General features: G+C 40.8%; 1 protein-coding gene across 1 annotated transcript in view; it reads right to left on the bottom strand.

Moving 5' to 3' along the window:
* Window positions 1-24,585, bottom strand: part of LOC129624642 (ATP-binding cassette sub-family C member 4-like) — a 182,164-nt gene that overhangs the window by 42,891 nt on the left and 114,688 nt on the right. The window contains 4 exon segments of the mRNA XM_055542795.1: window positions 12,031-12,222; window positions 13,854-13,954; window positions 20,679-20,789; window positions 21,957-22,076. Of these exon segments, the coding sequence (XP_055398770.1) occupies window positions 12,031-12,222; window positions 13,854-13,954; window positions 20,679-20,789; window positions 21,957-22,076 (524 nt within the window).

Here is a 24,585-nt window from a genome sequence, read left to right as displayed (position 1 = left end):
TGTTGAGGGTTGGGGGCCTGTCCTGTATATTGTAGGATGATTAACAGTAGCCATGAACCCACTAGATACCAGATGCAACGCCCAAAACTGTGGCAACCGAAAATGACAGAAATTCACAAATGTCCCTAAATGAGACCACCATCATCTCTAGAATACACAATATAAAGTATAATGACTTTTATGCCTTCTATTCATATTTCCCTGAGTAAATGCTTAATATGCAGAAAATTGTTTGTTTTCTATAATTATCACATAGTATCCATTATGTGGTATGTTAGAGGGGGAGACATGTATGTGTATGTGTTATATATGTGTGTTTGTTTGTGTGTATGTATGTAACTAACATCCATAAATAAAGGAAGAAGATGACTTAAATAACCTGACTGTAGTGAAAACCCAGCAGTCTCCTAAGTGGTCCATAAGAAGTCAATTTTGAATTAGTTTTATTCCTACTCCCTGTGTAATTTGACCTTGAGAATTACATGGGTAATTTTACAGAGATATCAACAAGTCAAGTCAGAAGGATTATACACAAACAAGTATTCACTTTCTCAGGGGTATGTTATTTATTTAAGAGGAATTATTCTTCGGCAGGAAAATGAAATCACTTCCTGATATTAAATACCTTAATTACATTTTATCTTGAAAGGAAACATCTTCACATATAAAATGCAGGTCTCAGTCTTGAAAGACAGAGGCCAGTAGACAAAATGTACATAATGAGACCAACAACAACACAGACAATATTTGATATTTACATTGGACCTTTCATTGGAGCAGTTCAAAAGACATTTTATTAATACTTAAAATTGAACCTTGGAAAAACACATGTCAAGCGTCAGTCTATTTATTAAAAGCAAAGCAGAGAGAAACTAAATGCACTAACAGTAAGGTTAAAGAATCAATACAATGTAGGTAAAATGCTGCTGGTTGGTAGTTTAGTTGCTAAGTTGTGTCTGACTCTTGCGACCCATGGACTGTCACCTGCCAGACTCCTCTGTCCATGGGATTCTCCAGGAAAGAATACTAGAGTGGGTTGCCATTTCCTACTTCAGGGGATCTTTCTGACCCAGGGATGGAACCCGTGTCTCCTACTTTGCAGGCAGATTCTCTACCGTCTGAGCCACCCAGGAAGCCTAAGTGCAAATTTTCTGAAGGAAGTTTTCCAAGAGATGATTTCATCTCTATGTAAAATCTGGAATTGATGAGAGTGTAAGATATGCTTGAATCATTTGTAAATCAGTAAAGTTTTAAAACTCCTGGCTTTAAATAAAGAAGAAATAAATCTTTCTGAGTAATATAATCGGAATGCTTAGAACTTTTTATGTTTCCTGATTTGAAAACCTCTGAAGTTTCACATCTTAGTCTGTAAAATCAATCATGGCACTTCAAAAAAGAATTTATCTTTATAGAGATTAAACGTAAGAAAAGTGAGTTCAGCTAATTTTATTATCTTATAAAGATAATGCAATGACTATAAGATATTTTGATATTGTTCAGTAGTGTCTGACTCTTTGCAACCCCATGGACTGCAGCACTCCAGGTTTCCCTGTCCTTCCCTATCTCCTGGAGTTTGCTCAAACTCATGCCCATTGAATCGTGATGCCACCCAACCATTTCATCCTTTGTTGTCCCCTTCTCCTCCTGCCTTCAGTCTTTCCCAGCATCAGGGTCTTTTCCAATGAGTTGGCTCTTTGTGTCAGGTGGCCAAAGTATTGGAGCTTCAGCATCAGTTCTTCCAATGAATATTCAGGACTGATTGCCTTTAGGATTGAATGGTTTGATCTCCTTGCTGTTCAAGGGATTCTGAAGAGTCTTCTCCAGCACCCCAGTTCAAAAATATCAATTCTTCAGTGCCCAGCCTTCTTTATGACCCAACCCTTATATCCGTACATGACTACTGGAAATACCATCGCTTTGACTATACGCACGTTTGTCAGCAAAGTAATGTCTCTGCTTTTTAATATTCTGTCTAGGTTTTCCATAGCTTCTCTTCTAAGGAGCAAGTGTCTTCTAATTTCATGGCTGCAGTCACCATCCACAGTGAGTTTCTGAGCCTAAGAAAATAAAGTCTATCACTCTTTTCATTGTTTCTCCATCTATTTGACATGAAGTGATGGAACCAGATGCTGTGATCTTAGTTTTTTGTATGTTGAGTTTTAAGCCAGATTTTTCACTCTCCTCTTTCACCTTCATCAAAAGGCTCTTTGGTTCCTCTTTGCTTTCTGCCATTCAGGTGATATCATCTGCTTATCTGAGGTTACCAATATTTCTCCCAGCAGTCTTGATTCCAGCTTGTGCTTCATCCAGCCCAGCATTTCGCATGCTGTACTCTGCATTAAGTTGAATAAGCAGAGTGATGATATACACCCTTGAGGTACTCCTTTCCTAATTTTGAACCAGTCCATTGCTCCATGTCCAGTTCTAACTGTTGCTTCTTGATCTGCATACAGGCTTCTCAGGACATTTTGTACCTTATGTTAAACCCTAATTCATATAATATAGATGGGCCATTCTCTGCATATAGGCAGGTCATAGTATGTATTTATGTGGCTCATGCATTCTGTGTACAGGCAGGCCTCAAAGATATTTTGAATATCAAAATAAACCAAGTTATATGAATGTTTTGTTTCTCTATGCAAATAAAAGTTATGTTTATACTATACTGTAGTCTAGTGATGTACAATAGCATTATATATAAAAAATGTACATACCTCAAATACTTTATTGTTAAAAGAATGCTAACCATCTAAGCATTTATAGGGTATTAACATTAAAAGCCACTGATCACAGATCAGGATAATAAATATAATAATAATAAAATGGTTTGAAATACTGCAAGAATTATCAAAATCTGACAGAGACATGAAGTGAGCAAATGCTATAGGAAAAATGGTGCCAGTGTACTTGCCTGACACAGCGTTGCCATAAATGTCCATTTTTTTAAAAGCATTATCTGTGAAGCACAGTAAAACAGGTGGGCCTATATTTCTGAGTGTTCTTAGACATAAATCAACACACATCAGGACACAGGTGAGAACTGATCTGTGAGAATGTGTGTATGTTCCCATGTTATCAGCTCCATCAAAACTGATTCATCTGTGAAAATGGGAACATCTGTAAACTTTGCATAAATGGACTGAGATATGTAGGGGCACCGAGGACTGTTCATTACCACAGGACTGTGAGTTCCAAACTCCAGTGAAGAGGACTAAAAAACCAAGGGACTTCCCTGGCATTCCAGGGGTTAAGAGTCTGTGCTTCTACTGCTGGAGGCATGGATTCGATCCCTGGTCAGGGAACTAAGATTCCACATGCTGCATGGCCTCACACCCCCCAAAAAGAAAAAGGCAACTCAAATAAAACCTGATTCTGATCATTCCTAGAGTTCAGTCATCAAAGCTATAGTCCAAATGTCTTTTCTGGGTAACCATAGGGTTTTACCAATTGCCCATGGAGAGTGTCACCAGTGTCAGTAAGCTCACATTCTTCAATCTAAAGACACCTGGGGTCTTCCCTGATGGCTCAGTGGTAAAGAAACTGCCTGCCAGTGCAGGAGATGTGGGTTCAATCGCTAGTCCAGGAGAATCCCACATGCTGCAAAGCAACTAAGCCTGTGCACCACAACTATTAAGCCTGCACTCAAGAATCCATGAACCACAACCATTGAGCCTATGTGCCACAACTGTTGAAGCCCTCTCACCCTATAGCCCATGCTCTTAACAAGAGAAGACACCACAGTGAGAAGCCCACACACAGTAACTAGAGAGGAGCCCGAGCAGCAACAGAGACCCAGCCCAGCCAAAAATAAAGAAATAGATACAATTATAAAGACTCTTAAAGAAAATCTTCTGTTATTTTCTTGCAGTGGCCCCTTTCTGTTTTTCCAACCAGGTTGCCCTCTGATGATAACACAACTTGTTAGACACTTGCTCCTGGATCTCTCTTCACACATCAAATTCAACATAATCAACACCCAATGCTCCACACAAAACCACCCCTTCATCCGTCTCCCCCACTTACTCTCATTACATCTTTCCCAGGCTCACAGTGTTTAAAAAACAAAATAAACTCTTTCCTTGATCATAATCAGTGCAAATGAATTTGAAAAGTAAATAAATACTAGCTATGCCCCAGCACTCTGAAAAAAACATTCTTAAAATGATGTTTTTAACTTTCTAGGCTTCTATATGTGTTCTTTTTGTTGTTGCCGTTGTTATTTTTTTGGATGTATTCTTAAAGATACAAGTTCACATATTTAAACAAAATGGGATTAATGTGAACATACTATTATATGTGCTTTCATTTCATATTTCATAAAAAATTACATTAATTGTTGCATAATATTATAGTACATGTGATCATTTACTTATTTTTTTTTAATTTTATTTTATTTTCAGACTTCACATAACTGTATTAGTTTTGCCAAATATCAAAATGAATCCGCCACAGGTATACATGTGTTCCCCACCCTGAACCCTCCTCCCTCCTCCCTCCCCATTCCATCCCTCTGGGTCGTCATTTATTTAACAAATCCTCTACTGCTTGATCGGAGAAGGCAATGGCACCCCACTCCAGTACTCTTGCCTGGAAAATCCCATGGACAAAGGAGCCCGGTAGGCTGCAGTCCATAGGGTTGCTCAGAGCCGGACAGGACTGAGTGACTTCACTTTCACCTTTCACCTTCATGAACTGGAGAAGGAAATTCTTGCCTGGAGAATCCCAGGGACGGAGGAGCCTGGTGAGCTGCCATCTATGGGGTCGCACAGAGTCGGACATGACTGAAGCGACTTAGCAGCAGCAGCAGCAGCAGCTACTGCTTGATATTTAGGCAGCATCAAACAGTTAGCTATTATAAATAACTGTCTTAAATATCCCTGAAGCTAAATCTTTGCAAACAATCTGAATCATTTTCTTCACATAAATTCTCAGATGTGGAATTGCTGAGAGTCAAATATGAACCCCTTGACAGCAAGTATGAATTCGTTGGACAGCAAGGAGATCAAACCAGTCAATCCTAAAGGAACTCAATCCTGAATATTCATTGGAAGGACTGATGCTGAAGCTCCAATACTTTGGCCACCTGACACAGAGAGTCAACTCATTGGAAAAGACCCTGATTCTGGGAAAGATTGAAAGCAGGAGGACAAGGGGACGAAGGATGAAATGGCTGGATGGCATCACTGATACAATGAACATGAACTTGGGCGAACTGCAGGAGATGGTGAGGGATAGAGAGAAGCCTGGTGTGTATCAGTCCATGGGGTCATGAAGAGTCAGGCATGACTAGGTGACTGAACAACAGGGTATGAACATTTTCAGGAGGAAGCTGTTAAACTGCTAACCTACCCCCAGAAGTATAATACCATTTTCTGCTCCCACCCATTTCCCTGCATGTTCACAAATCCAGGTGATATAGCTTTGTTTTAATCAACATCAATTTGATTCTAAGAAGTGGAATCACTTTCCCAGGATGTCTTGCTGGAGGCATAACAGCTCCTGGCTCCCTGTCCCCTGCACCTGCCTACTCTGGTCCATGTGCTCTCACTTCTCAGATTAAACTTCTGAATTCCAGCTCAGCACTCAACACTCCATCCCAGGATGTCTCTTCTACAAAACTGTCCTCTCTAACCTCTCCATTCTTCATGTACACGAGTCAGCTTCCTTGGCACCACTAAGTAGTGGTGAGGGTTGAATGTAAAAATGTGTGTGTCTAGGTCTTCATTCACTGTATCAGGACATCATACTTTTGCTTATGCTGGTCCCACCTCCTGGAATGCCTTTTACATGCATTCCCACCTGCTGAAACCCTAACGACACATCTCTAAGTCTGTCTCATATGTCTAATTCCTTGGAAATACTCTCCGTGTCTCCTCATGTGGGTTTGTTCCAACTCTAAGAGATGTTATGTCATTTTTTATATACATCCATAAAAATTGTGACCTCGTTCTAGCTTACATAGTTAATATAGCCATATTCTTGTTTCTTCAACTAGACTGTATATGTTGACATCAGGATCTGTATTGGATTTGACTTTTTCTTATTTGTATTACCTGTGGTGCCCTGAGACAAAGAAACTTCCACTGGGAGCTGAGATTTTTAACTCAAGCCAGAGAAATTTATGGCAAATCTATTACCATATTATTTATGTATAAGATAAATCAGACAGAGACAGACACAGCAGATGGATCCTATAGCCATAAATACAACTTCAAATGGCTAACACCTCATTCTTATGGGACAGAAACCACCTTCCACAGTGTAAGTGGTTATGGTCATTTTACACCCTATGAAAATGATGACCATTTTTGTCCAAGTATTTACTTTTGGTGCTTTACATGTCTTATCTTAAATTGTACATCAGGCCTATAGGTTACATCCTTTCACTTCCATTTTGCATAAGAAAAGATTTAGGCTTAGATAAACTGGTCTGTCTGAATATCAGAGCTAATAAGTAGCAGGATGCGACTCAAATCCACATATGTTGGCCTCTTTTCCATCTGCTGATGGGCCTCCTTATCCCCTGGATGGCCTGACAACTTATCATGCCCCTCTGTGTAGACAGAACAGAGAAAGTGGGGAGAAGTGTAGTTGCAGTTAAAGGAACAGGCCCACCAGAGAGATCTTATGGTCAGAGAGTTAAAGTATGACGTGGACACAGGCATATATGTGGCAAGTGAGAGCGAAGAGGGTACCTGTGGGCAGGTGGACTAGCCATCAGCAGGAAGAACCGGCACCCACAGCCGGACTGAGAGAGAAATCTGCATAAGTGGGACACATGGTGACTGGGGAACAGGCCAAACAGACATCATGCCCTGCTTGGGGCAGAAAGACTCATTTTTGATCCCATCAGGTTGTGAAACAGCCGAATATACACTGCTACATGGGGCTGTGTCTGACTCCAGGTCCAGGCAGGGCTGAGTCTGTGGGAAATCCCTCCAGTCCCTGCACGAGACTGGTGTGGGGAACGACAGACAGCAGGATGAAAACTGCCTGTAATGAAGACAGACTCCACTGGAAAGACACAAATAATGCGGTGGAATCACACAGAATTAGATTATAATGTAAAAGTGCAATTTATAGAGCATAAAAGTAAGTAAATCTAGGGCCACAGAACATTCTAGAGCCTCTTGCTCAGTTGCAACAGAGATTTGGGAATTCTTGAGTTCAATTTCAAACTGTCAAAGGACATTTCTTGAGAATCACAGGTTATCACTCATCAAAAACTGTCCATGGGAGAGAAAGGAAGAGGTCATGTTCAGATACGAATCTGAGTCAAGAGGTCTGGGTGAGCCTGAGACTTTGCATTTCTAAGAAGCTCCAGGAGAGGCAGGTGCTGCTGGCCCTGACACCATAGTCTGAGTCACAGGGAATTAGGAAGCCAGCAGGGGAAGGGGATAATCTGGGAGTGAAGGGAGCGGTTTTTAAGAAAATATTATGTAAAAAAGGGAAAAAGTAGTAAACTAATATTTTTGCACATTATAGCATGGTCTACTAAGCATCTGTAAAACTGTATCATCCAAATAATAGCTGTGAGCAAAAACAAAGCAAAATCAATCTACCTCAAGAGCTGGACAATACTTTATTGTTCAGGACTCTCTAAAATAATCAAATCAACCACAAAATCATCTAAATGAAAAATGCAGCCCATGTTCAGACTCTAACCAGAAGTCTAGAGTGCTATTTACCTCATGTTGATTTTTTTTCTGTTTGGCTGTGCTGGGTCCTGATTGCTTTGCACAAGCTGTCTCTAGTTGTGACAAGTGGGGGCTACTCCTGCAGTGAACAGGCTTCTCACTGAGGGGGCTTCTGTTGTTGCTGAGCAAAGACTTCAGTAGTTGTAGCATGTAGGCTCAGTACTTGTGGCATGTAGGCTCAGTAGTTGTGGTTCAGGGCTTAGTTGCTCAGTGGCATGTGGAATCTTCCCAGACCAGGGATTAAACCAGTGTCTCTTCCCTTGGCAGGCAAATTTTTATCCACTGCACCACTGGGGAAGTCCTAGTTCTTTATTTTCACTTATTATTTCTTCTGTGAATTAAAATTCTGCATAGTACCTACTATACTCTCCTATTGACTGTAACTTCTAGGAACTGGGATAGAAGAAGAAATGAGGGAAAGAGAGTAAAGCCCCCCTTCTGCTGGGCTGGCTCACTCCCATGTCCCCAGACCCCCAGTCTGGGCAATAGCTTCTCTCGATCAAATCCAACACCAAAGGCGTGTCCTGGAGTGACAGGGGCTGGGACAGGTGAGCAGGAGATGGAACCTGGGTTATACACAGCCTGAATGAAATAAATTCATGGACACACTGCCCAGGTATCATTTCCAAACACAGAAATGAAGCTAACAATAATACTGAGAGTGGACCAAGGCATAGATCAAAAGTCAAGTTACTGAATTTATTAATTCAGTCTCCAAATTCAATTTCCCCTCAAACATTTTAGAATCGCAATGATCCTATTATTTACAGGTTTTAAGAAGGAAGAAGAATCTGTTATGTTCCTAAGTTGTACTACAGAGTGTCCTAGATAATTCATATTTTATGGCTTTGGGGAAAATTTAAGACAAGTTCAGGTTAGAAGAATTACTTTTAAAAAAGAAAATCTGACAGACACATTGTCTGAGTGTAAGTAAACATCACAAACAGTGCTCTCAGGGACAAAATTGTATCAAGAACTGTGATGTTAATGTTTTCCTGACACAGCGGTTCACCATTTTCCTGACCTACAATGGAACTGGAAATAAATAGGACAAGCTTTTGCTCTCTTACTAACTGAAGCTGCTCCCCTGGGTAACATTCAGGCATTAAGTTGAATATTCTTTTATGTTACAAGGGTTTAATTCATTCAGTTCAGTTCAGTCGTTCAGTCACGTCCGACTCTTTGCGACCCCATGAACTGCAGTACACCAGGCCTCCCTGTCCATCACCAACTCCCGGAGTTTAACCAAACTCATATCCATCGAGTCGGTGATGCCATCCAGCGATCTCATCCTCTGTCGTCCCCTTCTCCTCCTGCCCCCAATCACTCCCAGCATCAAGGTCTTTTCCAATGAGTCAACTTTTCGCATGAGGTGGCCAAAGTATCGGAGTTTCAGCTTCAACATCAGTCCTTCCAATGAACACCCAGGACTGATCTCCTTTAGGATGGCCTGGTTGGATCTCCTTGCAGTCCAAGGGGCTCTCAAGAGTCTTCTCTAACATCACAGTTCAAAAGCATCAATTCTTTGGCGGTCAGCTTTCTTCACAGTCCAACTCTCACATCCATACATGACCCCTGGAAAACCCATAGCCTTGACTGGACAGACCTTTGTTGACAAAGTATTGTCTCTACTTTTTAATATGCTATCTAGGTTGGTCATAACTTTCCTTCCAAGGAGTAACCGTCTTTTAACTTCATGGCTGCAGTCACCATCTGCAGTGATTTTGGATCCCCCCAAAATAAAATCTGATACAGTTTCCGCATCTATTTGCCATGAATTGATGGAAACAGATGCCATGATCTTAGTTTTCTGAATGTTGAGTTTAAGCCAACTTTTTCACTCTCCTCTTTCACTTTCATCAAGAGGCTTTTTAGTTCCTCTTCACTTTCTGCCATAAGGGAGATGTCGTCTGCATATCTGAGGTTATTGATATTTCTCCTGGCAATCTTGATTCCAGCTTGTACTTTTTCCAGCCCAGCATTTCTCATGATGTACTCTGCATAGAAGTTAAATAAGCAGGGTGACAATATACCGCCTTGACGTGCTCCTTTTCCTATTTGGAACCAGTCTGTTGTTCCATGTCCAGTTCTAACTGTTGCTTCCTGACCTGCATACAGGTTTCTCAAGAGACAGGTCAGGTGATCTGGTATTCCCATCTCCTTCAGAATTTTCCACAGTTTACTATGGTCCATACAGTCACAGGCTTTGACATAATCAATAAAGCATTACAGCTATTTTCCACTAGATGGGTCTGTGTGGTGCTAAGAGTTTTAAAGAGCAGTTCTTTCAGTTATTTATGGAGTTTTCATGTGTTTGTGTGGAGAAGGCAATGGCACCCCACTCCAGTACTCTTGCCTGGAAAATCCCATGGATGGAGGAGCCTGGTGGGCCACAGTCCACAGGGTCGCTAAGAGTCAGACATGACTGAGCGATGACTTCACTTTCACTTTTCACTTTTATGCATTAGAGAAGGAAATGGCACCCGACTCCAGTGTTCTTGCCTGGAGAATCCCAGCGGAGCTTTGTGGGCTGCCATCTATGCGGTCGCACAGAGTCGGACATGACTGAAGTGACTTAGCAGCAGCAGCAGCATGTGTTTGTGTTTGTGTGTTGGTTTCTGCTTGCTCACACCTGTGTAACTCACTCACCATCACAACCAGCAGTCTCTCAGCACCCTCTCTGTGCTCTGCAGAATTCTACTTTCTGGGAACAAATATGAAAACAAAATGCTCCCTGATTTTAAAAAGCCTCAAGGTACTATGAGATACAGATCCCAAATTACAAAGCATGCTACAGGTGCTATCTTTTCTTTTCATTATGATAAAATTCACATAACATAAAATTTAACTATTTAACCATTTTTAAGTAGACAGTTGGGTGTTCGGTACATTCACATTGCTGTGCAACCAAGCTTGATAATTTTTTTCTGCCTCATAAAACTGAAATTCTTACCCATTAAACAAACAATTCCCCATTTCCCCTCCCCCAGTTCCTAGAGACCACCATCCTACTTCCTGTCTTCTTGAATTTGACAGCTCTAGGAATCTCACATAAATGGAATCAGAGTATTCATTCCTTTTGTGTCTGGCTTATTTCATTTAGCAAGATGTCATCAAGGTTTATCCACAGGTCAGAATTTTCTTCCTTTTTAAGGCCGAATAATACTTCACTGTAAAGATTTAGTTCCTTCCAAGTTTTGGCTGCTATAAATATAGGTGTACCATAAACTCTACCTTAAAAGAATATATAAGACACTAAGGAAGAACTCAGGGTCTCGAAGATGCATTAGGGTTGACTCAGAATATGTGGAGATTTTCACCATCCAGATGATGGAGGGCCTGGGTCTCTGAGGGGCAGCATGTCCACTGGGAACAGGGAGGACGTGTGTGTGGGTACGCACAATCCCAGTGCAGTGGGGGCGGGTGTGTCAGATACAACTGGCTGCAGAGCGAGGTGGGGAAGAGCTCCTAATGCCTTGTCTGTTCCGGTTCAGTCTCTTCTTCAAAATTCTGTCCTGATCCCAGCTAAGGGCCTCAAACTGAGTGTGGAAGGAACATCACCAGCAGACATGGATGCTGGCAGGTCCAGGTCACAAGCCTCTTTGCCATCTTTTGCATGGATCTTCTCTGCTCCCATCAATTTGCTTTTGACTTTGAACCAATCTCTAGACCTTGCCTCCATATGATACCATGATTCCTCACTGCTACTGGGTCATTATTGAGGCTTTTCTATGGTAGACACAAGCTCACCCCACAGCCTCTGCAGGAGTGGACTTGAAGCTATGCTATGGTTCAGCCAGGCCAGTAAGGATCAGATCTGTGCTAAAGAAAGAATCAGTCTATGGGGGGAGGGCAGGGGGATGGCAGCTCAGTGTGAGTGAGAGGAGGACAAGGCTACAGGAAGGGCTAAGGGACACAAAAGGAGGCTGCAACCAGAGGGCACCATGGGAGGAAGAGAAGATTTCAGAAATACAAACAAGAAAAAATGGAAAGGAATGAGATATTGGAGAGTTAGGCCAGGAAGACAAGGCTAATGTCCCAGACTTTGTATGAATAATCAGGTGTCACATATAGTGTCCTGAGTCATGATAAGACGGTGCCCTGGATCCCAGGGACCATCAACCATCATGAGGGAGCTCTCAACACAGTGAATAAATTTCCTGGTATCCCGATTCCATAGTTAGTTTCCAATAAAGATTCACCTACAATGTCACTAATCTAATCTGCATCCATTAGGACAGAGTCCCCCCTGACACACTGACAAGGAAGCCAAGAGCAGATGTGGTGTTAAATCTTTAGCTGGATTTTAAAAAGGCAAATGGCTTAAACTAACCTTTTGTCCTGGGTAAAAGTATGCATACGTGTTCCACAATACCAGAGGCCCATCTGACATATGTCTGAAGTACACAATGTTAAAGGAAATCGCTCCTTTGTTGGGCCAGGATGGTGGTGGACGATACTCAAGTTCCCAGGATGCTTCTTTCACAAAGTCTGTGTATTCAATCACTCTTTCTACTGAAATCATCTGAAACATGTATGAAATCTCATAAATTAGTATCAGAGGGTCTTGTTTATGGATGTTCAGAGATTGTAAATGAAACCTTCAGCTTTTATACAGTTCAGAACAACCTAGATCTCAGCATCCACAAAGGACAGAAGTAAGAGTCTGATGAGGCCTTGGATGATTTGAAAACTTGTTCATCATCTTCAACACTTTTACATACGACTACTTCCTTCAATTTTATATTAAAGTTAAAAAATTAAAGAAATTTATGGTAAACTTTTATTGATCATCCTTTCATATCTGAATTTTTTTAAAAAAGAATTTTTTCAAATTAAGGAATACTTTTGGACACCAATTAGTAATGTGTGGCCACAGAAGGGCCATGTGTTACAGATGAACAGAACTGGATGGTCATCAAACCTCATTTTAATAATCGATCATTTTCTACTCTGTTCTGAGCTTTCCTGATAGCTCAGTTCGTAAAGAATTTGCCTGCAATGCAGGAGATGCTGGTTCAATTCCTGGGTTGGGAAGTTCCCATGAAGAAGGGGAACTTCACTCCAGTATTCTTGGGCTTGCCTTTTGGCTTAGCTGGTAAAGAATCTTCCTGCAATGCAGGTGACCTGGGTTTGATCCCTGGGTTGGGAAGATCCCCTGGAGAAGGGAAAGGCTACCCACTCCAGTATTCTGGCCTGGAGAATTCCATGGACTGTATAGTCCATGGGGTCGAAAAGAGTTGGACATGACTGAGAGACTTTCACTACTTCTACTCTGTTAGAAGAAAGAAAAGGAAAAACTTCATTTTTATTGCTTTTCTCTCTTTAGAAGGTACAAATATTCAAAAGTGTATAATATACACATCGATTAAGGTCTTCTAAACAAACAGAAAAAAAAAGGTCTTCTAAACAACCATGACTCCACACCTTAGAGAGCACATTCTAAGAGGGAGCCTACCCTACCAAGAAGAAGGGCCACCAGCAAATTTGGTGCTCAACTCACACAAGAATAAATGATAAAATGGGGGAGGGGTGGAGAAACATAGTAATTAAATAAACCTCAAAACACTGTAGTATTTTCTTTTACCAAAAATGAGGAATTATCTATTAAGAAACAAATGTAAACAAGCGGCTAAGAAATTAGCTTATATTGTCTTCAGAATCTCAGAATCTCCCTCCTACAGGGACATTTATTGTATTTGAAGACAGTTTATGATGAATACAAAACCTTCTGACATGGCATACACATGACTGAGAAAAATATGTATATATTTTATTTTACATTAACGTTAAGCACATGGAAAGTGAAAGTTGCTCAGTCATGCCTGACTCTTTGCAACCCCATGGACTGTAGCCTGCCAGGCTGCTCTGTCCATGGGGATTCTTCAGGCAAGAATACAGGAGTAGTCATTCCCTTTTGCATGGGCTCTTCCCAACCCAGGGATCAAACCCGAGCCTCCTGTGGCTCCTGCATTGCAGGAGGATTCTTTACCATCTAAGCCGCCAGGGAAGCCCTTAAAAAGATGCAGGAGAATGTAAAAAACTTTGTAAAATGATGTAAAAATAACAGTTTTATTATTTTACATCAGAATTGCTTTTATGCCATATAACAGCAAGAAGACCTGAAAAGGCTAAGAACAGAAAAATAAACATCACCATGTTCTCAACTTCTGCACTTTGCCTGACGCACCACTGCAACATACTGGTAAGTGTGATGGTGAGCGACAGCACGAGGCCAACATTCCCAGCATCCAAAGCTAAATGAGGAAGAAGAAGGATAAAGTCAGTCTACTTCTCAACTCCTCACACAGGTCCTTCTGTCACTCTACTAAGAAGACTCCATTATTTTTATGATTTTTATTGGAGTATAGTTGATTTACAAAGTTGTGTTAGTTTCAGGTGTACAGTAAAGTGAATTAGCCAGACATATATGTAATCTGCTCTTTTAAAATTATTTTCCCACATAAGTCATTACAGAGTATTAAATAGAGTTCTCTGTGCTATACAGTAGGTCTGTTTTAGTTAGCTATTTTATTTATAGTAGTGAGAAGACTGAGTGAAGTCACTCAATCGTGTCCAACTCTTTGTGACCCCGTGGACTGTTGCCCACTAGGTTCCTCCATCCGTGGGATTCTCCAGGCAAGAATACTGGAGTGGGTTGCCATTTCCTTCTCTAGGGGATCTTCCCAACCCAGGGATAAAACCCAGGTCTCCTGCATTGCAGGCAGATGCTTTAACCTCTGAGCCACCAGGGAAATCCTGGTGAGAAGATTCCTTTATAATATTTAAATTGTTTGCATATAATTATAGTATTACTCATAATATTACTTCTGTTGTATGAGACAATAATAAAGTTAAAAAAAAAAAAACTATGAGGGACTTGCCTTGTGTTCCAATAACTGAGACTCTGAGCTCCCAATTCAGGGGGTCCAGGTTCGATTCCTGGTCAGGGAACTAGATAGACTTCACTATCAGGGAACTAGATAGAGTTCACATGCTGCAACTAAAGTCCTGCCTGTTACAACTAAGACTGAAGATCCTGCATGCCCCAACTAAGACCCAGTACAGCCAAATAAACAAGTAATTTTTAAAAAAAAATTATGAATTTAGAAAGAACTAGCAAAGTTGTTAGATGACAGAGGATGAGATAGTTGGATGGCATCACCAACTCAATGAATATGAGTTTGAGAAAACTCCGGGAGTTGGAGAAGGACAGGGAGGCCTGGCATACTGCAGTCCATGGAGTCACAAAGAGTCAGACACAACTGAGCAATTGAATTGAACAAAGTTTTGTTCAGTCATTAAGTCATGTCTGACTCTGTGTCACCATCGACTGCAGCACACCAGGCTTCCTGTCCTTCCTATCTCCCGGACTTTGCTCAAACTCATGTCCATCAAGTCGGTGATGCCATCTAACCATCTCTTCCTCTGCCACTCCGTTCTTCTCCTGCCTTCAATCTTTCCCAGCATCAGGGTCTTCTCTAATGAGTCAGCACTTTGAATCAGGTGGTCAAAGGATTGGAGCTTCGGCTTCAGCATCAGTCCTTCCAGTGAATATCCAAGGTTGATTTCCTTTAGGATTGACTGGTTTGATCTCCTTACAGTCCAAAGGACTCTCAAGAGTCTTCTCCAAAACCACAGCTTGAAAGCATCAATTCTTTGGCCCTGAGCCTTTTTAATGGCCCAACTCTTATATCTGTTGACAACGCTTACATGACTACTGGAAAAAATAGACCTTCACTATGTGGATCTTTGTTGGCAAAGTGACGTCTCTGCTGTATAATATTCTGTCTGGATTTTTCATAGCTTTCCTTCCAAGAAGCAAACATCTTTGCATTCATGGCTGCAGTCACAGTTTGAAGTGATTTTTGGAACCCAAGAAAATAAAATCTGTCACTGCTTTCAATTTTTCCCCAGATGGGACCGGATATCATGATCTTAGTTTTTTGAATGCTGAGTTTTAAGCCAGCTTTCTCATTCTGCTCTGTCACTTTCATCAAGAGGCTCCTAACTTTCTGTCATTAGAGTGGTATCATATGCATATCTGAGGTTATTGATATCTCTCCCAGAAATCTTGATTCCAGCTTGTGCTTCATCCAGCCCAGCATTTTGCATGATATATTCTGCATATAAGTTAAATAAACATAGTAACAATATACAGCCTTGTCATTCTCCTTCTCCAGTTTTGAAGCAGTCCATTGTTCCTCGTACAGTTCTAACTGTTTCTTCTTGACTTGCATACAGGTTTCTCAGGAGACAGGTAAGATGGTCTGGTATTCCTACCTCTTTCAGAATTTTCCACAGTTTGTTGTGATCTACACAGTCAAAGCCTTTCACATAGTCAATGAAGCAGATGTTTTTTCTGGAATTCCCTTGCTTTCTCTATGATCCAGTGAATACTGGCAATGTGATCTCTGGTTCCTCTGCCTTTTGTACACCCAGATTGTACAGCTGGAAGTTCCTGGTTCATGTACTGCTGAAGTCTTGTTTGAAGGGATTTGAGTATAACCTTGCTAGCATGCAAAATGAGTGTAACTGTATGATAGTTTGAACATTCTCTGGCATTGGCTTTCTTTGGGATTGGAATGAAAAGTGACCTTTTCCAATCCTGTGGCCACTGTTGAATTTTCCAAATTTGCTGGTATATTAAATGCCACACTTCAACAGAATCATCTTTTAGGATTTTAAATTGCTCAGCTGGAATTCCATTACCTTCACTAGCTTTGCTCATAGTAATGCTTTGAAGTTAAGGTCCACTTGACTTCATAGTCCAGGATGTCTGGCTTAGGTGAGTGACCACATCATCATGGTTATCCAGGTCATTAAGATCTCTTTTGTACAGTTCTTCTGTGTATTTGTGCCATCTCTTCCTAATCTCTTCTACTTCTCTTATGTCCTTAACATTTTCATCCTTTATCATATTAATCCCACCTGGATTGAGATACACTTGACAGTATAATATAGGTGAGGATGTCACTGTTCAGATTTGTAGCCTTATGCTTCAATTATCATTATGTAATTTCACTTTCTATGTCCAATGTAGCTGCAGTTGAAATCACAAAAACAAGGCAATGGGTTTTGCAAAACAAGGCAGTTCTTTTAAAATCTAAAAAATTAGGGTATGGGGAGGGAGGAGAGAGGAAGGTTCAGGATGGGGAACACATGTATACCTGTGGCAGATTCATTTTGATATATGGCAAAACCAATACAATATTGTAAAGTTAAAAAATAAGATTAAAAAAAGGAAAAAAATAAAATCTAAAAAAGTACTCCCATTTTTGCATTAAATACTGAGATTCAGGGTTATTTCTATGGAATAGTGAGGGATAGTGAATTCATGCCACACATTCCAACAACTGCTCATCTGTGACCCACACAGCAGTGAGGATACTGTTTTTTGCTACAGAGACTCTTTCTCACACCAGTACATCAGACCCCTACAACCAAGAGATCCAAGTAGCCCTAAAGTTATACCTATAACCTAAGCTATACATTAAGCTTAATAGTAAACTTGGTTCTCCCTACCCAACTACAGGACACTACCTGGGATGTTCAAAAGGCCATTTTGCTGACAGAGTCATTTCCTAGGCAGGTTGATAAGGAGTCTAGCGGTCTCCAAGGAGAGAGGGGTCTGGAATTCTCAAGGAGGAAGAAAGGACAAACTTTTTTTCTTTCTCCACATTCCTTAGGGTTATATAACAATAATGTATCCTGCCTAAGGACAGTCTTTGGATTCAACCTTCTGTTATCTTAAAATGTTAATTATGGGAGTAGACCTGGTCTTTACAAGGATGTATCCTGCCTGAGGACAGTGTTATCTTAAAATGTAAATTATGGGAGTAGGTCTGATGAGGTCTTTACAACCTCCAGGTATTATTTGGATTATATAACTTCATTGTTAACACTAGCAAGCGGGTACTCTTTCTGCCCCCTTCTGATGCCTATGTCAGAAGCTTTCTCTATCTCCTTTATATTTTAATAAAACTATTACAAAAGCTCTGAGAGATCAAGCCTCGTCTCTGGCCCCGGATTGAATTCTTCTCCTCCGGGGGCCAAGAATCCCAGTGTATTTGCGTGATTCAACAACAACCTTTCATTGCTACAGTTATGTAGACCTCAGCCCATTCAAAGAAAGATAAAAAGATCTCCATGAAGACCTACTATAAACAAACAAACAAACTACTTAAGCAAACTACAGATTCAATGCAATCCCTATCAAATTACCAATGGCATTTTTCACAGAAGTAGAACAAAAAAGTTTACATTTTGTATGGAAACACAAAATACCATAAATAGCCAATGTAATCTTGAGAAAAACAAAGAAGAAAAATGAAGCTAGGAGGAATCATGCTGCCTGTCTTCAGACTATACTACAAAGCTACAGTAACTGAAAGTGACACCAAATGCTAAGTGGCACCAAAATCAGAAATACAGATCAACAGAACAGGACAGAAAGCCCAGAGATAAACCCATGTGCCTATGATCACCTATGACAAAGTAAGCAAGAACATACAATGGAGAAGACTATTTCTTCAATAATTGGTGCTGGGAAAACTGGACAGCTACATGTAGAAGAATAAAACTAGAACTTTCCCTAACACCATACATAAAAATAAACTCAAAATGGATTACAGACATAAATGTAAGACCAGATACTACAAAACTTTTAGGTGAAAACACAGGGAGAACTCTCTCTGACATAAATTGCAGCACCTCCTGGAGTAATGAAAATAAAATAAAACATAAACAAATTGGACCCAATTAATCTTAAAAGCTTTTACAAAGCAAAGAAAACCATAAAAAATACCAAAGACAACCTGCAGAATGGGGGGATATATTTGCAAACAAAGTGACTTACAAGGGATGACTCTCCAAAATATACAAACAGCTCATGCAGTTCAATATCAAAAAATAAATAAATAAATAAACAAAAAAATCCAAAAAATGGGCAGAAGATTAAAAGAGACGGTCTCCAAAGAAGAAACACAGATGGCCAAAAAAATGCATGAAAAGATGGTCAACATCTCTAATTATTAGAAAAATGCATTTCAAAACTACAGTGAAAAAAAAATGAAAAAAGAATCAAAAACTACAGCGAGGTTTCACCTCACACCAGTCAGAATGACCGTCATCAAAACAATAAATACTGGAGAGGATGTGGAGAAAAGGGAACCCTCCAACACTATTGGTGGGAATGTAAATTGGTAGAGCCACTATGGAGAAAAACATGGAGGTTCCTTTAAAAACTAAAAAGAGAGCCACTGAGAGAGTCAGTTCCTAGGCATGTTGATAGGGAGTCTAGGGGTCCCCAAGGAGAGCAGGGTCTGGAATTCTCAAGGAGGAAGAAAGGACAAACATTTTTTTCTTTTTCCACATTCCTTAGGGTTATATAACAAAAATGTATCTTGCCTAAGGACAGTCTTTGGATTCAACCTTCTGTTATCTTAAAATGTTAATTATGGGAGTAGACCTGGTCTTTACAAGGATGTATCCTGCCTGAGGACAGTGTTATCTTAAAATGTAAATTATGGGAGTAGGTCTGATGAGGTCTTTACAACCTCCAGACATTCTTTGGATTATATAACTTCATTGTTAACACTAGCAAGCGGGTACTCTTTCTGCCGCTTTCTGATGCCTATGTCAGAAGCTTTCTCTATCTCCTTTATACTTTAATAAAACTTTATTACACAAAAGCTCTGAGAGATCAAGCCTCGTCTCTGGACCCGGATTGAATTCTTCTCCTCCAGGGGCCAAGAATCCCAGTGTATTCACGTGATTCAACAACAATCTTTCACTACCATATGATCCAGCAGTCCCACTCCTGGGTATATATCTAGAGAAAACCATATTTCCAAAAGATACATCCACTCTTATGTTCACTGCAGCACTATTCACAATAGCCAGGACATGGAATCAACCTAAATGTCCATCAACAGAGCAATGGATAAGGAAGATGCACTATCATACATATAGTGGAATATTACCCAGCCATAACAAAGAGTGAAATAATACCATTTGCAGCAACATGACTGGACCTAGAGATTTTCATACTGAGTGAACTAAGTCAGACAGAGAAAAACAGAATATGATATTGCTTATATATGAATTTAACAAAAGGCTACAAATGAACTTATCTACAAAACAGAAGTAGAGTAACAGATGTAGAAAATAAATTTATGGTTACCAGGGGATAAGGGAGGGGAGGGATAAATTGGAAGACTGTGATTGACACATACATACTACTATATATAAAATAATAAACTAGATAACTAATAAGAAACTACTGTAAAGTACAGAGAACTCGGTAATGACCTACATGGGAAAGAACCTAAAAAAGAATGGATATATGTAATATGTATAGCAGATTGACTTTTCTATACATTGGAAACTAAGACAACAGTGTAAATGAACAAAACCCCAATAAAACTTAAAACAAAAATGAAAGAATGGCTTGGGTGAGCCAAAGCAGTGGCCCAAGTCACCACAGGTCTGCTGGAACAGGCACGTCACACCTGGTCTTTGCTCCTAAGGATTCTGAAAGTCAAAAACAGAAATTTTTTTCTAAAGGACAATTCATTTGAAGTATTAATAAAAATACACATTATTAAAAAAATACATGCACCCTAATGTTCATGGGATATGGAAAAAGAATCTTTAAAAAAAGTGGATATATGTATAACAGATTCACTTGGCTATACACCTGAAGCTAACACATTGTAAATCAACCATATGCCAATAATTTTTTCTAATGGCCTCCAAAAGAACCTACTGTAAGTAAATAAGTAAATGAAAAAAAAGAAAAAAGTTCTCATCAAGACACAAACGACTTCACATGGACCACACTGTGGAGTCACATACTGCAGACACTTTAATACAATTCATTAGAAGCAAAGAGTATATATTAGACATGATGACAAGACTTTAATAACTGTAAACAAAGCCAAAAAATGTAAACATACAAGTATTCACATGTGTACTTACATTCTACCAGAATCAGGGCCCCAAAAGCAACAACAGTGACAAAGATGGCACAGATGACATCCAGATACACAGCGAGCCATCGGGACGTCGTCAAAAGCAGGAACCAAGCCTCTGGATTTGTGAACCGTAATAAGTGTAACATAAACAGAAAAACCATGTTAGCTGCTTCTCATGAGGGAGAACATTTTCTCAGTTGAGCTACAGAAGATTTTACATAGGTAGGACAGCAAAGTTACACACTCAAAGAACCTGAAGATTCCAGAAAACTAGGTTCTAACACAAGACAATGTATGGGAGACACAGGAATAAGTCCAGGAAGCATGCATTGAAAACTTCAACCCACAGGTTATCAACAGAAATACGATTACAAGAAGGAAGATGGAAAATCATCTCATCGGTGCATTTCCTGCAGTGCTGGGCCTCAGTGTGAAGATCATCCTCTCACAGGGCCAACTGCTCCCAGCTCTCACACAGCAGACAGCACAGCTGACACTGTTTTCAGCACCTTCTGCCCTCACTGCAGGGCCCTGCCGTGTTTATAAGGAGCCAGTGTCTATATGACCATCAGCTAACAGGATCTGCATGTGACTTTCAAAATGCCATTATTATCTTCAAAATACAGTAATTATTGGAATCTCCATATTTTTATCCATAGTGGCTTGGATTTTATAGACTTAGAGGAAATTCTGAATTTTCTACCTAGGGAAAAAATTTCACTGAAAAAACCATAATCAAGTGGGTGGCAAATCAGGAAATTATTTCCTCAATCACATCTGCCACCCTCCCTGCTCTGAAAAGAGTCAGCAAACTGCAGCCTGGAGGGCGAAAACAGCCACCACCTGGTTCTGTAAATAAAGTTTTAGTGGAACACAGGTACAACCATTCGCTCATTTATTACTTTGCCTGTCTTTGTGCTACAACAGCAAAGATGAATAGTTGCAACAGACACAGTATATAGCACATAAAGCCTACAATATTTTCTATCTGGATCTTCACAAAAAAGAAGTTTGCTGATTCTTGCCCTAAAGAGACAGAAGTTTACAGGGCACAGTGATGCAAGGACAATGCAAGCCAGTCAGGGGAGAAAAGCAGGGGATGACAGGGAAGAAGGGAGCACAGAGGGGATGCTGAGAGGAAGGGGTGGGGGAGGCAGGTGTGCAGAAGGGGACGAGGGGTGACACAGAGATAGGTGTGGGCAGCCAGGCCACCTGAGAGGGAGGTCAGCCTCAGAAGGGAGCACATTCCATTCTTTGAAATCATCTCCAGAAACTGACAGACCTGAGTGCAAATCCTGGTGTGCATCAAACAGTTCCTGAAACTTCTGTTCAGCTTTGTACGCCTGGATGGTCGAGAGTCCCCGGAGAGAAGATGCTAAGTGGGAAAATACCGGGCTCCGTGCTGGGGAAGCAGAGACAGACACATGACAGAGAAAGTCAGGGAGGCTGGACGCAAGGAAACCACGGCCTCTCAGGCTCTGTGGTCACATGTCCCGCCAAAGGGAATCCTCCATGTGACCCTAAACTCCTGCTCACACCAAGCTTCACTTTAATGACCTGGGAATGAAAGATTCTTCTTGAAACTATCTTTGATCAAATTCAAATCACAGCTAGATTTAGATAAAGAAATTCTTGTTCTTTCTTCGAGATCCTCTCAAACATGCCTCCCTCCAAATTTTTCTGGCATCTCACCAGGTGGAAATTGTTCACAATTTTTTTTTAATATATTGAATTATAGTTGATTTACAATAATGTGCTAGTTTCAGGTAGTCATTAAGTTATTTTTCTAAGATTATATTCCATTACAGGTTATTACAAGATACTGAATAAAATACCCTGTGCTTTACAGTAATTCCTTGTTGTTGTCTATTTGACACATTAATAGCAGTGTGTCTATTAATCCCATACTTCTAACTTGTTCTTCCCTCTCTCCCAATCCCCTTTGGCAACTGTAAGTTTGTTTTCTATGTCTCTGAGTCTATTTCTATTTTGTGTACAGATTCATTTGTATTATTTTTTAGATTCCATATGTAAGTGATATCATATTTATCTTTCTCTGACTTAACTAATAATAATATTCCCTAAGTCCATCAATGTTGCTGCAAATGGCAATATTTAATTCTTTTTCATGGGTGAGTAATTACTATTCACTAATTTTTGAATCAGTAGCGTTTTAAAATTTAATTCCTCATTAGAGTCCTCACCACACTGAATTTAGGTGAGCTATCTGTGTTTTGTTTCCTCCTTAGATATGTTACCTAAGGGCTGGGATAGAGTCAGTACATCCCCCACCCTGAACCAGAGCCAAACACAGAACAGCAGTAAGATAAGGGGAGCAGACAGTCTGCTGTCTCCCCCATCCTGGGCCTCCCCCTGCACCTGCACCAGGAGATTCTGTGCGGGTCACTGATCACCTGGTACTGCACCGCCCTTGTGCCCACAGGACCTGGCAGATGGAGTCTTTGAACACTCTTGACTTCTGCTCTGGGAATCTGATGGATGTTTTTATAACTGCTTGCTAGATAAATGTCCTAGTGTTCAGAGATCACTGCAGCATGTGACACTCACATCAATCTTTTAGAATCTGACAGTGGCCTTAGTATCCATTTTCTTTTGAGTGACTTCATGTGGGTTTGGGGTCGGGTGTCACATGACTATTTGTTCCTGCCTTCTTCTCTAAGAGCACACTGACCACGAGCACCAGGGTCAGGTTCCTGTCTGTCAGGGAACAGGTGGGCTGCAGGCTTTCAGGCAGGGAGGACACTCCCTGGTGGGGTTTTCATTCCTCACCATGAACGAGGCTTTAATTTGTTGTTGTCAGGGGCACATAGTGAGCCTGTGACCTCTGTCTGGGGTGAGTGATAACTTGTGCTGTATCAGGAAGAAATACTGACATCACCTTGTTACCTGTGCGTGTCCTAGAGAAGACCTGTTAGTACAAGTAGGTTGTTTATGAGAAGTTAGTAATACATCTTACAGGAGGCTACAGAGATTTTATAAAATGATGGGGAAAGGATCAAGGGGGAAACTCCACACTGTTCACGGGTCCTCACCCTTTAGTCCAGTATCTGAATGCCTGTCTGGTGACACTTCAGTCAGTACCAATGTACATCTGGGCACTGTGCATTTGGAGGGGTTGAGGTACAAATAGGTAAAGACACAGAATCTCCTCTTGTGTTTAGTGTCCCCAGTTCTATAAGGAAAGAAGTATCAGGCTTCCTTCTGTGAGACACTGGAGCTCAGAGAGGATGGGAAGCCCTGGACTGGGGGAGGATAGCCTGTGCTGGGGCCCAGGTCACCATCTACTCAGCCCTAGGATGAGATGGTGGGATCAACTCGATGGTCTTGAGTTTGAGCAAACTCTGGGAGATGGTGAAGGACAGGGAATCCTGGCATGCTGCATGTAGTCCATGGGGTCAAAGATTCAGACACGACCCAGGGACTGAACGCAACCACCACTACCACCTAGAGAGAGAACATAAACATTCTAATCAACTGGCCACCACATGTGGTTATCTGAGGTGTACAGGATGGGGCACCTGGATGAAATGTATGGTCTAACTTCTTTCAGCCTACTGGGTGAAAAAAATCAAAATATTCCACAGTGATAGTGCTAAAGTTCTCAAACTCTCCAGATCAAATACTGAGAAAATCCTGTACTGCTTCTGACAAAAGCCTTAGGAGGGACCCTTCTCTCCACTTCCATATGAATGAGAAATAGCCCTTGCCCCAGGCAAAAATTCTGTCAAATATTCTTTCTGGAACAATCCCTCTCTCAATGTGCCAGAGAACTTTGCAACAAGACTGTTGAATGACTCCATTTCAGGAGTGGCCTCAAACCATAAAATGTCTGAAGCCCTTTCTACACAGAAGACTGGATGGAGCTCATCACTTCCTCTTCTGTCTCCCCA

The sequence above is a fragment of the Bubalus kerabau genome, chromosome 12, assembly GCF_029407905.1.
Source record: "Bubalus kerabau isolate K-KA32 ecotype Philippines breed swamp buffalo chromosome 12, PCC_UOA_SB_1v2, whole genome shotgun sequence".
In the NCBI taxonomy this organism is placed as follows: domain Eukaryota; kingdom Metazoa; phylum Chordata; class Mammalia; order Artiodactyla; family Bovidae; genus Bubalus; species Bubalus kerabau.
Note: the sequence above shows the minus strand (reverse complement) of the source record. Positions and strands in the feature narration are given on the sequence as shown.